Genomic DNA, 15,659 nt, shown 5'->3' with positions numbered 1-15,659 from the left:
GCCCTGGTGGGGATGCTCGTGCCCCGGGAGGGCAGGCTGCACCTGCGGCCTGTACTCCTCCACGTCTTTGAGCAGGTGCGGCCCATCGGGGAGTGCTCCACCCTCCGTCTGGAGGCGGATCAAGGGACCATCCAGCCAGGGAAGGACTGAGTCCTCCTCTCCTGACCACCTGTGCCACTTGGGGCCCCTGACTGAGCCTTTCTGTCCCCCACAGAACACGAGTGGACCTTGGGCGAGTTCTGCACGACCTGCTGTGTGTGATGAACAGCCACGCCTGTCCTCTTGACATCCTGGTCACCAACGGTGCTGAGCAAGCCTGCACCCCCAAAACCATGAAAGCCGTGCTCGGAGCCAGTACGCCCTCCGGGCCTGAGGCCAAGGCCAGGAACATTGCTGGGGTGTATGTGGAGGCCTCGGGCCAGATCCAGGGTTTCTACAGTGCCATGAAGCAGGGGCTCTTACCTTCTGGGCTTGGGCTAGCTCTGCTGGAGGCCCAGGCAGCAACTGGGGGCCTGGTGGACCCTTCCCAGGGCCAACTGCTCCCCGTGTCTGAGGCCCTGAGGCAGGGCCTGGTGGGACTGGAACTGAAGGAGAAGCTGCTGGCTGCCGAGCGTGCAGTCACTGGCTACACTGATCCCTACGGAGGCAGGAAGCTGGCCCTCTTTCAGGCAATCGGGAAGGAGGTTGTGGATAGGGCCCTGGGGTGGAGCTGGCTGGAGGCCCAGCTGGCCACCGGGGGCCTGGTGGACCCCACCCAGGGCGTGCGGGTGGCCCCCGAGGCAGCCTGCCAACAGGGCCTCCTGGACCAGGAGACATGGCACAGCCTGTTGGAGCTTGAGCCCAGCATGGGCACCCCGGGCTTCCTCGACCCCAACACGCTGGAGCGACTGTCATACAGTGAGCTGCTGGGCAGGTGTGTGCAGGTCCCCGGCTCAGCACTGGCCCTGCTGCCCCTGAAGACCACCTTCCACACCCTGAGTGGGGCAGTGAGTGCCACCGAGCTGCTGGAGGCAGGGGTCCTGGATGAGGAGACTGCCAGGGGCCTGCAGGAGGGCAGACTGACGGTGGCAGGGGTGAGCGCACGCGCTGAGGTGCGGCGCTACCTGGAGGGTACTGGTGGAATGGCCGGGGTCGTTCTGCTGCCTGGAGGCCACAAGAAAAGTTTCTCCCAGGCTGTCACTGAGCACCTGCTCCCGTTGGGCGCCGTGCTCCCGCTCCTGGAGGCTCAGGCCGCCACCCGCACACTGGTGGACCTAGCCACAGGCAGGCGGCTGTGGGTGGACGAGGCAGTCAGGGCAGGCCTAGTTAGCCCGGAGCTCCACCAGCAGCTCCTGGTGGCAGAGCAGGCGGTGACAGGGTACCAGGACCCCTTCAGCAGCTCCCGCATCCCCCTCTTCCAGGCCATGCAGAAGGAGCTGGTGGACAGGCTACTGGCGCTGCGGCTCCTGGACGCCCAGCTGGCCACAGGCGGTCTGGTCTGCCCGGCCCGCAGACTCCGGTTGCCCCTGGAGGCTGCTCTGCGCTTTGGCTGCCTGGACAAAGAGACACAGCAGTGTCTCTCACAGGTCACTGGCTTTTCTGACCCCAGCACACATGACAGCCTCCACTACGGGCAGCTGCTGGCCCGCTGTGTCACTGACCCAGAGACAGGGCTTGCCTTCGTGCCCCTGTCAGGGGGTCCCCATGCAGAGGAGCCCCAGGGGCCCCTATTCATTGAACACTATACTCAGCAGACCTTGGGTATGACCATGACCACGGTCTCTATGGGGAAGTTCCAGGGCCGGCCTGTGTCCCTCTGGGAGCTGCTCTTCTCTGAGGAGGTCCCCATGGAGCAGAGGGTGGCGCTAACCCAGTGGCACCAGGAAGGGACCCTCTCGGTGGATGAGTTGGCCACTGAGCTGAAGGCTATCATCGAGCAGGCTGCAGCCACTGCCAGGGTCACCTTTGCTGGGCTGAGGGACACGGTTACACCAGGAGAACTACTGAATGCTGAGATCATTGACCGGGACCTGTACGAGCAGCTGGAGCAGGGGCAGACCACGGCCCAGGATGTGGGCAGCCTGGCCTCGGTGCGGAGGTACCTGCAGGGCACGGGCTGTATTGCCGGCCTGCTGCTGCCTGGCTCCCAGGAGCGGCTCAGCATCTATGAGGCCCGCAGGAAGGGGCTCCTCAGGCCTGGCACGGCCCTCATCCTCCTCGAGGCACAGGCAGCCACTGGCTTCATCACTGACCCAAAAGAAAACAAAAGGTACTCCGTGGAGGAGGCGTTGCGGGCCGGTGTCATTGGGCCTGACATGCATGGGAAGTTGCTGTCGGCCGAGCGCGCCGTCACCGGCTACACCGACCCCTACACCGGGGAGCGGATCTCCCTCTTCCAGGCCATGCAGAAAGGTCTCATCATCCGGGAGCACGGCATCCGCCTGCTGGAGGCCCAGATTGCCACCGGTGGCATCATCGACCCTGTGCACAGCCACCGCCTGCCCGTGGATGTGGCCTACCAGCGCGGCTACTTCGACCAGATGCTGAACTTGATCCTGTTGGACCCCAGCGACGACACCAAAGGCTTCTTTGACCCCAACACGCATGAGAACCTCACCTACCTGCAGCTGCTGGAGCGCTGCGTGCGCGACCCTGAGACAGGCCTGTACCTCCTGCCGCTCAGCAGCACACAGCCCCAGCTGGTGGACAGCGCCACCCGGCAGGCCTTCCAGAACCTGCTGCTGTCCGTGAGGTATGGGCGGTTCCGGGGGCAGAGGGTTTCTGCGTGGGAGCTGATCAACTCGGAATACTTGAGTGAGGACCGGCGGCGGCAGCTGCTGCAGAGCTACCGGCTACGCAAAGTCACACTGGAACAGGTCTCGCAGCTGCTGGAGAGAGAGATGAGGAGGTGGGCGGATGTCACGCTGCCTGCGCTCAGGGGCCGGGTCACAGCCTACCAGCTTCTGGAGGCCCACATCATCGACCAGGAGCTCCTGGACCGAGTCCTGGCGGGGGTGGTCAGCCCCGAGGCCCTCCTCTGCATGGACAGTGTCCGCAGGTACCTGCGTGGCTCAGGAGCGGTGGGCGGCGTGCTGTTACAGCCCTCGAACCAGTGGCTCAGCCTCTATCAGGCCATGAAGCAGAAGCTGCTGGTGCCCAGCGTGGCCCTGGCCCTGCTGGAGGCTCAGGCGGCCACGGGAGCCATTGTGGACCCCTGCAGTCTGGAGACCCTGTCGGTGGATGAGGCTGTGCGCAGGGGTGTGGTGGGGCCAGAGCTGTATGGCAGGTTGAAGTGGGCTGAGGATGCCGTCACTGGCTTCAGAGACCCCTTCTCTGGGAAACGGGTGTCCCTGTTCCAGGCCATGAAAAAAGGCCTCATCCCCGCAGAGCAGGCCACCCGCCTCCTGGAGGCTCAGGTGGCCACGGGAGGGGTCATTGACCCCATGGGCCACCACCACCTCCCCATGCTGGTGGCTGCCCAGCGTGGCTGCATCGACCAGGAGATGGAGACAGCTTTGTCCAGCAACACCAAGACCTTCCCCACGCCAGATGGCCGGGGGCACACCTGCTATGCCCAGTTTCTGGAGCAGTGTCTCAGGGATGAGGCCTCTGGTCTTCACCTCCTGCCCCTGTCAGAAAGCACTCCTTCCATCCCCACTGATGAGCAGGTACAAGAGACCCTGCAGGCCATGCCAGGGGCCAAGGACGGCACATCACTGTGGGACCTGCTTGGCTCCTGCCACTTCACTGAGGAGCAGCGGAGGGGCTTCCTGGAGGATGTCCGGGAGGGGAGGACCACCGTGCCACAGCTGCAGGAGGCGGTGCAGAGGAGGGTGCAGGGGGCAGAGCTCCTGGCTCGGGCCCACATCACAGTGCCTGGCCCGCGGGGTGAAGTCCCTGCTGTCTGGCTGCTGGACATGGGCATCATCACCCAGGAGACCCTGGCGGCGCTTGCTCAGGGCACACAGTTGCCCGCCAAGGTCGCTGAGGAGCCCACGGTGAAGGCCTGCCTATGGGGCACGGGCTGTGTGGCTGGTGTGCTGCTGCAGCCCTCAGGAGCCAAGGCCAGCATTGCCCAGGCCGTGAGGGACGGGCTGCTGCCTGCAGGCCTGGGCCAGAGGCTTCTGGAGGCCCAGGTGGCATCTGGCTCCCTTGTTGACCCTCTGACCGGCCAGAGACTGTCGGTGGAGGGCGCAGTCAGGGCTGGCCTGGTGGGCAGGGAGCTGAGCGAGCAGCTGAGGCAGGCAGAGAGGGCCGTGGCTGGGTGCACAGACCCCTACTCAGGGGGCTCCCTCTCACTGTGGCAGGCCATGGAGAAGGGGCTGGTGCCCCAGAGCGAAGGCTTCCCCCTCCTGCAGGTGCAGCTGGCCACGGGGGGTGTGGTGGACCCTGCCCATGGGCTGCACCTGCCCCAGGCAGTGGCCTGCAGGCTTGGGCTCCTGGACGAGCGGACAGGCCAGGCACTGACTGCGATACACGAAGACAACAAGTTCTTCTTCGACCCCAACTCACGGGACAAGGTGACATACCAGCAGCTCAAGGAGCTCTGTGTGCTGGATGCTGACACCGGCCTGTGGCTACTGCCTATTCCCCAGGACTCTGCACCGAAGGTGGATGACCACACCATGGTGGCACTCAGGGCCATGAAGGTGCCCGTCAGTATGGGGCGGTTTCAAGGGCACAGTGTGTCACTCTGGGACCTGCTGCACTCCGAGTATGTCAGTGCCAACAAGCGGCGGGAGCTGGTTGCACTCTGTCAGTCCGGAAGGGCCACTGCCCTGCGGCAAGTGGTCACTGTGGTCACCGCCCTGGTGGAGGCTGCAGAGAGGCAGCCCCCGCAAGCCACCTTCAGAGGGCTTCGGAAGCAGGTGTCAGCCAGGGACTTGTTCAGGTCCCAGCTTATTGACAAGAAGACACTGGACGAGCTGAATCAGGGGAAGAGGACTGTGGAAGAGGTGAGAGAGGTGGACAACGTGAAGCGGGCCCTGGAAGGAGGCAACTTCATTGCTGGGGTCCTCATCCAGGACACCAAGGAGAGGATGAGTATCCCAGAGGCCCTGAAAAGGCACATCCTGCGGCCTGGCACCGCCCTGGTGCTGCTGGAGGCGCAGGCGGCCACTGGCTTCATCATCGATCCTGTAGAGAACCAGAAGATGACTGTGGAGCAGGCATTTGAGGCAGGAATGTTCGGCAAGGAAACCTACACGAAGCTGCTTTCGGCCGAGCGCGCCGTCACAGGATACACCGACCCCTACACTGGGGAGCAGATCTCCCTCTTCCAGGCCATGCAGCGGGACCTCATTGTCCGGGACCACGGCATTCGCCTGCTGGAGGCCCAGATCGCCACTGGCGGCATCATCGACCCCGTGCACAGCCATCGCCTTCCTGTGGACGTGGCCTACCAGCGCGGCTACTTTGACGAGGACATGAACCGCGTGCTGGCGGACCCCAGCGACGACACCAAGGGCTTCTTTGACCCCAACACACACGAGAACCTCACCTACTTGCAGCTGCTGGAGCGCTGCGTGCGTGACCCGGAGACAGGCCTGTACATGCTACAAATTGTAAAGAAAGGAGAAACCTACAGGTACATTGACGAGGCCACAAGACAAGTGCTGAGGTCCAGAACTGTGAAACTGCACATGGGGAGGTTTGCCAATAGGACGGTCTCCCTGTGGGACCTGCTGTCCTCTGAGTACTTCACGCAGGAAAGGATGCAAGAACTCATCTGGGAGTTCAGAGCCCAGAAGGTGGACCTGGAGAAGTTGTTGGAGAACATCACCATGACAATTGAAGACACAGAAAAGCGGAGCCAAGTCATTACGGTGCCGGCCATCAGGGGGAATGTGACAGCTGCAGAGCTATTCAACTCCGGAGTCATTGACAGAAAGACCCTCGATGCACTTCACAGGAGCCAGAGTGGAGGGAAGGACCTCAGCCGGCTGGAGCATGTCAAGACCTACCTGGAAGGCAGCGGCTGCATCGCAGGGGTGATTGTGCCATCCACCCAGGAGGTCATGAGCTGCGCTGAGGCCGGCGGGAAGGGGCTCATACCTGCAGTGTTCATGGCTCAGCTTCTGGAGGCACAGGCGGCCACTGGGTTCCTGCTGGACCCCCACACACACCAGAGGCTCTCTGTGGAAGAGGCCTTGGCTGCTGGCCTGGTGGGCCAGGATTTACAGGAGAGCCTCCTGAATGCTGAGAAGGCTGCCAAGGGCTACACGGACCCAGCCACGGGAGACACGATTCCACTGTTCCAGGCCATGAAAAAGAAGTTGATTGACAGGGAAACAGCACTGAGACTGCTGGAAGTGCAGGTGGCCACAGGGGGGGTCATCGACCCACTTCACCACCACCGGCTCCCACTGGACACAGCCTACAAGCGAGGCTGCCTGCACGAGGACACATACGTGCTCCTTGCTGATCAGAAGCACATGAAGAGAAGGTTTGTGGATCCTAACACACAAGAGAAGGTCACATACCGTCAGCTATGGGACAGGTGCCAGCGGGAGGAGAAGACGGGCTGGGCCCTGTTCCCTGTGGTCAAGGACACAAAAGACTCCACGTATATTGATGAGGTGACCAAGAGGGCGCTGGAGGCAGAGCAGGTGGAAATAATGGTAGGAAGGTACCGAGGCCAGAAGCGATCGGTGTGGGAGCTGCTGAACTCGGAATACGTGACCGAGGAGAAGAAACTAGAATTGGTGAGGACATACAAAAGAGACACTGCCTCTGCACTGGAAAAGGTAGTACAAGTTATTTTTAAAATGATTCAAGAGCAAGAAAAGACTCGTAAACAATTATGGTTCAGAGGGATTAGAAGACAAATCACAGCACCGGAGCTCCTGGGCTCAGCCGTCATCACAAGGGAAATGCTGGAGGAACTAGAGAGAGGCAGCTGCACAGTGCAGCACGTAGAAGAAAATGAAGCTGTAAAAAGGTACTTGCAGGGGACCGGCTGCATCGCGGGAGTCCTGGTGCCCACCAAGGACGCTCCCGGCCGCCAGGAGAAGATGAGCATCTACCAGGCCATGTGGAAGGGTCTGCTGCGGCCCGGCACGGCCCTGGTGCTGCTGGAGGCGCAGGCGGCCACCGGCTTCGTCATCGACCCCACGGGCAAGCGCAGACTGTCCGTGGACGAGGCCGTGGCCGCGGGCGTGGTGGGCGGCGAGCTGCAGGAGAAGCTGCTGTCGGCCGAGCGTGCCGTCACGGGCTACACCGACCCCTACACTGGGGAGCAGATCTCTCTCTTCCAGGCCATGCAGCGGGACCTCATCGTCCGGGACCACGGCATCCGCCTGCTGGAGGCCCAGATCGCCACTGGCGGCATCATCGACCCCGTGCACAGCCACCGCGTGCCCGTGGACGTGGCCTACCAGCGCGGCTACTTTGACGAGGAGATGAACCGCGTGCTGGCGGACCCCAGCGATGACACCAAGGGCTTCTTTGACCCCAACACACACGAGAACCTCACCTACCTGCAGCTGCTGCGCCGCTGCGTGCGCGACCCGGACTCCGGGCTCTACATGCTGCAGCTGGCGGGCAGGGACTCCGCCGTGCACCAGATGAGCCAGGAGCTGCGCGGCACCCTGCGTGACTTCCACGTGTCGCCCGGCTCGGGCGCCCTCCAGGGCCACAGTGTGTCCGTGTGGGAGCTCCTCTTCTACCGCGAGGTGTCCGAAAGCCTGCGCCAGGACCTGCTGCGCAGGTACCAGGCCGGCACGCTGAGTGTGCAGCAGATGGCTGCCACCCTCACCTCGCAGCTGGCCCGGGCCGAGGACGGGGACCTGCACCGTGACCCTCAGGGTGCCCTGCGTGCAGCCACCATGGAGGTCAGGGTGGGCCGCTTCCAGGGGCCCACAGTGCCCGTGTGGGATGTGCTGGTGTCCAGCTACGTAAGGGGGGACACCCGGGAGGAGCTGCTGGCCCAGTTTGGCTCGGGGACGCTGGCCCTGCCCGCCCTGACCCGCAGGCTCACCACCATCATCGAGGAGGCTGAGGGGGTCCACGGGGCCCAGCCCGGGCTCAGGGACGCCTTGCACGGCCAGCGGGAGCCAGGGCCACCCGGGCGCGAGGATGGCGGCTCGGGCCCCTCTGCAGGTGACGCCGAGGACCAGGCCAATGTCCGTGGGCAGGAGGAAGCCCTGCGTGCGGCCACCATGGAGGTGCACTCCGGCCAGTTCCAGGGGCAGCCGGTCTCCGTGTGGGACGTCCTCTTCTCCTCGTACCTGAGCAAGTCCCGCCGGGACGAGCTCCTGGCTTGGCACGCAGCCGGCACCCTGGGCCTGCCCGACCTGGTCGAGATCCTCACCCAGGTCATCGAGGAGACCGAGGAGCGGCTCAGGAAGGTGTCTTTCCGGGGCCTGCGGCGCCAGGTGTCCGCCTCTGAGCTGCGCACGTCGGGCATCCTAGGCCCCGAGACCCTGCGGGACCTGGCCCAGGGCACTAAGACCCTGCAGGAGGTGACGGAGATGGACTCGGTCAAGCGCTACCTGCAGGGGACCGGCTGTATCGCGGGCGTCCTGGTGCCCGGCAAAGACACGCCCGGCCACCAGGAGAAGATGAGCATCTACCAGGCCATGCGGAAGGGCCTGCTGCGGCCCGGCACGGCCCTGGTGCTGCTGGAGGCGCAGGCGGCCACCGGCTTCGTCATCGACCCCACGGGCAAGCGCAGACTGTCCGTGGACGAGGCCGTGGCCGCGGGCGTGGTGGGCGGCGAGCTGCAGGAGAAGCTGCTGTCGGCCGAGCGTGCCGTCACGGGCTACACCGACCCCTACACTGGGGAGCAGATCTCTCTCTTCCAGGCCATGCAGCGGGACCTCATCGTCCGGGACCACGACATCCGCCTGCTGGAGGCCCAGATCGCCACTGGCGGCGTCATCGACCCCGTGCACAGCCACCGCGTGCCCGTGGACGTGGCCTACCAGCGCGGCTACTTTGACGAGGAGATGAACCGCGTGCTGGCGGACCCCAGCGATGACACCAAGGGCTTCTTTGACCCCAACACACACGAGAACCTCACCTACCTGCAGCTGCTGCGCCGCTGCGTGCGCGACCCGGACTCCGGGCTCTACATGCTGCAGCTGGCGGGCAGGGACTCCGCCGTGCACCAGATGAGCCAGGAGCTGCGCGGCACCCTGCGTGACTTCCACGTGTCGCCCGGCTCGGGCGCCCTCCAGGGCCACAGTGTGTCCGTGTGGGAGCTCCTCTTCTACCGCGAGGTGTCCGAAAGCCTGCGCCAGGACCTGCTGCGCAGGTACCAGGCCGGCACGCTGAGTGTGCAGCAGATGGCTGCCACCCTCACCTCGCAGCTGGCCCGGGCCGAGGACGGGGACCTGCACCGTGACCCTCAGGGTGCCCTGCGTGCAGCCACCATGGAGGTCAGGGTGGGCCGCTTCCAGGGGCCCACAGTGCCCGTGTGGGATGTGCTGGTGTCCAGCTACGTAAGGGGGGACACCCGGGAGGAGCTGCTGGCCCAGTTTGGCTCGGGGACGCTGGCCCTGCCCGCCCTGACCCGCAGGCTCACCACCATCATCGAGGAGGCTGAGGGGGTCCACGGGGCCCAGCCCGGGCTCAGGGACGCCTTGCACGGCCAGCGGGAGCCAGGGCCACCCGGGCGCGAGGATGGCGGCTCGGGCCCCTCTGCAGGTGACGCCGAGGACCAGGCCAATGTCCGTGGGCAGGAGGAAGCCCTGCGTGCGGCCACCATGGAGGTGCACTCCGGCCAGTTCCAGGGGCAGCCGGTCTCCGTGTGGGACGTCCTCTTCTCCTCGTACCTGAGCAAGTCCCGCCGGGACGAGCTCCTGGCTTGGCACGCAGCCGGCACCCTGGGCCTGCCCGACCTGGTCGAGATCCTCACCCAGGTCATCGAGGAGACCGAGGAGCGGCTCAGGAAGGTGTCTTTCCGGGGCCTGCGGCGCCAGGTGTCCGCCTCTGAGCTGCGCACGTCGGGCATCCTAGGCCCCGAGACCCTGCGGGACCTGGCCCAGGGCACTAAGACCCTGCAGGAGGTGACGGAGATGGACTCGGTCAAGCGCTACCTGCAGGGGACCGGCTGTATCGCGGGCGTCCTGGTGCCCGGCAAAGACACGCCCGGCCACCAGGAGAAGATGAGCATCTACCAGGCCATGCGGAAGGGCCTGCTGCGGCCCGGCACGGCCCTGGTGCTGCTGGAGGCGCAGGCGGCCACCGGCTTCGTCATCGACCCCACGGGCAAGCGCAGACTGTCCGTGGACGAGGCCGTGGCCGCGGGCGTGGTGGGCGGCGAGCTGCAGGAGAAGCTGCTGTCGGCCGAGCGCGCCGTCACGGGCTACACCGACCCCTACACTGGGGAGCAGATCTCCCTCTTCCAGGCCATGCAGCGGGACCTCATCGTCCGGGACCACGGCATCCGCCTGCTGGAGGCCCAGATCGCCACTGGCGGCATCATCGACCCCGTGCACAGCCACCGCGTGCCCGTGGACGTGGCCTACCAGCGCGGCTACTTTGACGAGGAGATGAACCGCGTGCTGGCGGACCCCAGCGATGACACCAAGGGCTTCTTTGACCCCAACACACACGAGAACCTCACCTACCTGCAGCTGCTGCGCCGCTGCGTGCGCGACCCGGACTCCGGGCTCTACATGCTGCAGCTGGCGGGCAGGGACTCCGCCGTGCACCAGATGAGCCAGGAGCTGCGCGGCACCCTGCGTGACTTCCACGTGTCGCCCGGCTCGGGCGCCCTCCAGGGCCACAGTGTGTCCGTGTGGGAGCTCCTCTTCTACCGCGAGGTGTCCGAAAGCCTGCGCCAGGACCTGCTGCGCAGGTACCAGGCCGGCATGCTGAGTGTGCAGCAGATGGCTGCCACCCTCACCTCGCAGCTGGCCCGGGCCGAGGACGGGGACCTGCACCGTGACCCTCAGGGTGCCCTGCGTGCAGCCACCATGGAGGTCAGGGTGGGCCGCTTCCAGGGGCCCACAGTGCCCGTGTGGGATGTGCTGGTGTCCAGCTACGTAAGGGGGGACACCCGGGAGGAGCTGCTGGCCCAGTTTGGCTCGGGGACGCTGGCCCTGCCCGCCCTGACCCGCAGGCTCACCACCATCATCGAGGAGGCTGAGGGGGTCCACGGGGCCCAGCCCGGGCTCAGGGATGCCTTGCACGGCCAGCGGGAGCCAGGGCCACCCGGGCGCGAGGATGGCGGCTCGGGCCCCTCTGCAGGTGACGCCGAGGACCAGGCCAATGTCCGTGGGCAGGAGGAAGCCCTGCGTGCGGCCACCATGGAGGTGCACTCCGGCCAGTTCCAGGGGCAGCCGGTCTCCGTGTGGGACGTCCTCTTCTCCTCGTACCTGAGCAAGTCCCGCCGGGACGAGCTCCTGGCTTGGCACGCAGCCGGCACCCTGGGCCTGCCCGACCTGGTCGAGATCCTCACCCAGGTCATCGAGGAGACCGAGGAGCGGCTCAGGAAGGTGTCTTTCCGGGGCCTGCGGCGCCAGGTGTCCGCCTCTGAGCTGCGCACGTCGGGCATCCTAGGCCCCGAGACCCTGCGGGACCTGGCCCAGGGCACTAAGACCCTGCAGGAGGTGACGGAGATGGACTCGGTCAAGCGCTACCTGCAGGGGACCGGCTGTATCGCGGGCGTCCTGGTGCCCGGCAAAGACACGCCCGGCCACCAGGAGAAGATGAGCATCTACCAGGCCATGCGGAAGGGCCTGCTGCGGCCCGGCACGGCCCTGGTGCTGCTGGAGGCGCAGGCGGCCACCGGCTTCGTCATCGACCCCACGGGCAAGCGCAGACTGTCCGTGGACGAGGCCGTGGCCGCGGGCGTGGTGGGCGGCGAGCTGCAGGAGAAGCTGCTGTCGGCCGAGCGCGCCGTCACGGGCTACACCGACCCCTACACTGGGGAGCAGATCTCCCTCTTCCAGGCCATGCAGCGGGACCTCATCGTCCGGGACCACGGCATCCGCCTGCTGGAGGCCCAGATCGCCACTGGCGGCGTCATCGACCCCGTGCACAGCCACCGCGTGCCCGTGGACGTGGCCTACCAGCGCGGCTACTTTGACGAGGAGATGAACCGCCTGCTGGCGGACCCCAGCGATGACACCAAGGGCTTCTTTGACCCCAACACACACGAGAACCTCACCTACCTGCAGCTGCTGCAGAGGGCCACTCCTGATCCTGAGACCGGGCTGTTATTTCTCTCTGTGTCCAGGGGTTGAATGGGAGTTTTCACTCGGTTATTTTGCCAGCTTCTGCTGAGTGTGTGACTTCACTGTCCTCCTTTCCTCTTCCTCTCTGTAGCTGCACTGTTGTACAGAGCACTCATGGTTCGTATGTTGAACGTCGTGTTGCTGGTTTCTGTGGTCCTGCTTGTGGTGTTTCTCTTCTTTTCCCGAATGCATTTTTCTTTCTTTTTCCTGCTCTGGGTGTGCACTGTCACGTCCCTCATTTGTGACTTTTCAGTATTTTTTTACTCATGCATGTTTGCCTGTGAGCATTCCGGATTTACCCTCTACGTTTAGAATGATGTGAACTTTCTTTGGGGCCCTGGGGAAACATACCGCAGTGCACATGTGACCTTGTTTTCCAGTTTATTCAATGTGTTTCTATCAATTGTGAAATGATTTTTATATTTGTGGTCGAGCTTATTTCCCAGCAGCCCATGGCTTCAGTTAAGTGCTCTGGTTCAGTTTGGGGGCTCTCAATGTCCTGCTGTGCTGGCCGTGACACTTGATCCCCTGGCTGCAGCCCACCTTACAGGTGCAGACCCTGAGGGCTGGCTGACCAGCTTCATGCCCACCTCGCAATCGTGAGACTCAACCCATCGATAGAGCAGGAGATGGCTACGCAGTAAACTCCCCACCGTTCCACATTGTGACTTCCCTCCCCCATCCAGCTGCGACCATTAGCTTTTCAGAGTCCTCCAGGAGTAGCTTTTTGTATTCTGCCCAGAGAGTTTCCCAGGAAAGATGGGCTGCAGTGGCCTTATTCCATTGGACCAGTCCCAGGAGTCTCAGGAATTGCTATTCTGATTTTACAGGTGAAGAACGTGAATCCTGGGGAGGCGGACATGCCCAGGTCCCATGGCGGGTGGGAACTCATGAGCACCCAGCTCCAAACTGCATTGTCACTCGCCAAGCTTGTGCCAGCCACAGAGATGCCACCGGCTGCGCATAGTGCGCCAGGCCGAGCCATGCTGCGTTGGGGGCAAAGCGTTTCTCATGACCCCAGCGAGGGGCAGCGACACGGCCGGGCAGTGCGTGCTCCCTGCCCACCTCCACCACTTGTTTTGCAGTGGGGTCTGTGTCGCCCGCAGCCAGCCGGCGGCTGGGAAGCAGCCTGCGAGTGTCCTGGAGTGCCCACGGGAACATGCACAGGCGTCGGCTGCCTGCCATGAATCTGAGATGGGAGGTGTGGCGGGCCTGCCGGCAGGCCAGGAAAACCACAGCCACAAAAGAGCAGGGCCGGTGCGCACCGGGAGCGGGTGCCCGCTCACCCCACCGGCAGGCGTCTCACCAGCTGGCACTGGCGGAGAAGCACGGGCATCAGGCCTGGCCCTCAGGTGCTTTCTTCAGTCTCCACACTCTTTCTCCTCACTGTCCCAAGTTTAAACCGAGACAAATGTGGAGATGCCTGGGATCCCTTGACAGAGTTCCTCACCCATCTGTCGGTACCCGAGCTCAAAAACCAAAGGATGCTGTAGAAAGGGGAGGATTACAGGCTCTAGGATTAAAGTCTTGCATTCAAATCTCAGTGCTACGCCTTCCTAACTGCATACTCCGGCAAGTTACTTCCTGTCGCTGTGCCTCAGCCTGCTTTTCTGTAGAATGGGCACAATGACAGCAGCTAACTCATGCGTGGCTGTGAGTCCAAATGAAATTATGCACAGCGAGCATGCTGGATGTATTTGAAATGTCCACAATGATGACAGAAAGGGAGCAGGGTGTTGGTTTTTGTCATTTTAAACATTCACGTGGCTTTTCTCTCTCTATCTGAGTGTAAGATTTTCTCCCTAGTCAGCCCAAAGCATCCTTCTAGCTAAAAGAAAATTCGGATTGTTATAGAAAGAATTTTTTTTTAAAAAAAGCTAGTTAATATTCACGTTTTTATGTTCAAAGCAGACTTTGCAGTGAGACACTGGGTGCGAAGGGCGGCTCTGCCAGGGCTCTGGCTCCCTTTGGCTGCCGCAGTCAGCGGAGACTCTCCTCTGCCTCTCACTCACTCTTGTCCTGGGGGACAGTGACGAGGCAGAGATTGAAGAGCTCAGACTCCTGGGTTTGCTTGTCCGTAACCCCACTCAAGGGCTGGTAAGGGGTTGTCTCAAAAATACCCTGGCAGGTAGGGGACGTTGGGGGCAGGGCATGTGTGCACCCATAGCAGTGGCCTCACGTGGTTGAGAGAGCAGCTGTACTATCAGGCCAGGTGAACCCCTCCAGGCTCCCAGGTAACGTGGAGGCTGAGATAGGAGGTCACCTGCCCCAGGGCCTTCAGTGGGGCCAGGTGACCTCAGCAGACACAGGTACATGATAGCCCCCAGCAGGGGAGACTCTGAGAGTCAGGAAGCACCTGAGCCACCCCCAGCCTGGGGGGACAGCCTCGAGTCACATGTACAACCAGCTTCAGCCACCGTGGCCACGGGACACAACACTGCACTCTGGTCGAGAGGCAGCTGGTGCTCTGGGACTTTAGACCAATGGGGGCCACCGAAAGTGGGAAACTTAAAAAAGACCCTCCCACTTTAAGAAAGGTCCCGAGGAACCATGACGGCAGGGTAAACGATCCACCCGCGCAGACTCGCAGACTGGGGTGGTCTGTAGAGCCTAAAGCCTTGAGTTTGGGCTAAGGCAGCTCCAGACCAGTGACACCCCAGACCTTGTCACGAGCAGACAAAACCCTCTGGAAGAAGACACATCACGTGGTGCCTTTGGTTTATACCTATAAATGCTTCTCAAAATCTTGTCCAGCACACAACCAGAGCACACCAGGAGCAAAAACTCCAGGAGCAAGAACCCACAAAAACAGCAGAACGAGCAACAGAAACAATCCCACAAAGACCATAAGTGGTCCTGGCCGCCATATTCAACAAGTTAAGCCAGAGAATGTCACCAGACAACTGGAAACTATAAAAGGAGACAGATGGCAGCCGTTAGCTGGTTAGAGCAGAGTGTTGTAACACCAAGGTCAAGGGTTCAGATGCCCACATCAGCCAGCAGCCAAAAAAATAAATAAAATTAAGAACTCAATGGGCAGGTTTAACTAGCAACTCAGACAGAACAGCAAGGGAGGAGGTGAGCCAGGAGACTGTGGCAGGCATGGGGAGAGTGTGGAGCAAAGAGACAAAGCTGGGAGGGCAGGAGAGAAGGTACGAGGCAAACTGGACAATAGGACAGTCCCGTATACACCTCCAGGAGTCCTCAGAGGAGGAGAGACAGAGAATGGGGCAGACGAAACATCAGAAAGGATAATGGCTTAGAATTTTCCACCTCTGACCAGACATTAATGTCCAGATTCAAGAAGTCCCCAAATCCCTAGCCATGTCAGTGTGAAACTGCAGCCATCTACAGGCCAAGAGAAGGTCTTAACGGCAGCCAGAGAGGAAAGTCAGTTTGCCTGAGAGGAGCCAGAGGTGGGCTGACAGTTCACCTCCCCAAAGCGGCATCACAGCAAGACCGTAGGAAGTTCCACGAGGAGCCCCACGGTCACAA

At 62.7% G+C, this 15,659-nt stretch overlaps 1 protein-coding gene across 1 annotated transcript; it reads left to right on the top strand.

Moving 5' to 3' along the window:
* Positions 1-260: 260 nt before the first annotated feature.
* Positions 261-12,173, top strand: EPPK1 (epiplakin 1). Its single transcript, XM_063079299.1, has one exon. The coding sequence runs from the start codon at positions 261-263 to the stop codon at positions 12,171-12,173; it is 11,913 nt and encodes a 3,970-aa protein (XP_062935369.1).
* Positions 12,174-15,659: the final 3,486 nt, after the last annotated feature.

The sequence above is a fragment of the Cynocephalus volans genome, chromosome 15, assembly GCF_027409185.1.
Source record: "Cynocephalus volans isolate mCynVol1 chromosome 15, mCynVol1.pri, whole genome shotgun sequence".
Lineage (NCBI taxonomy): Eukaryota > Metazoa > Chordata > Mammalia > Dermoptera > Cynocephalidae > Cynocephalus > Cynocephalus volans.
Note: the sequence above shows the minus strand (reverse complement) of the source record. Positions and strands in the feature narration are given on the sequence as shown.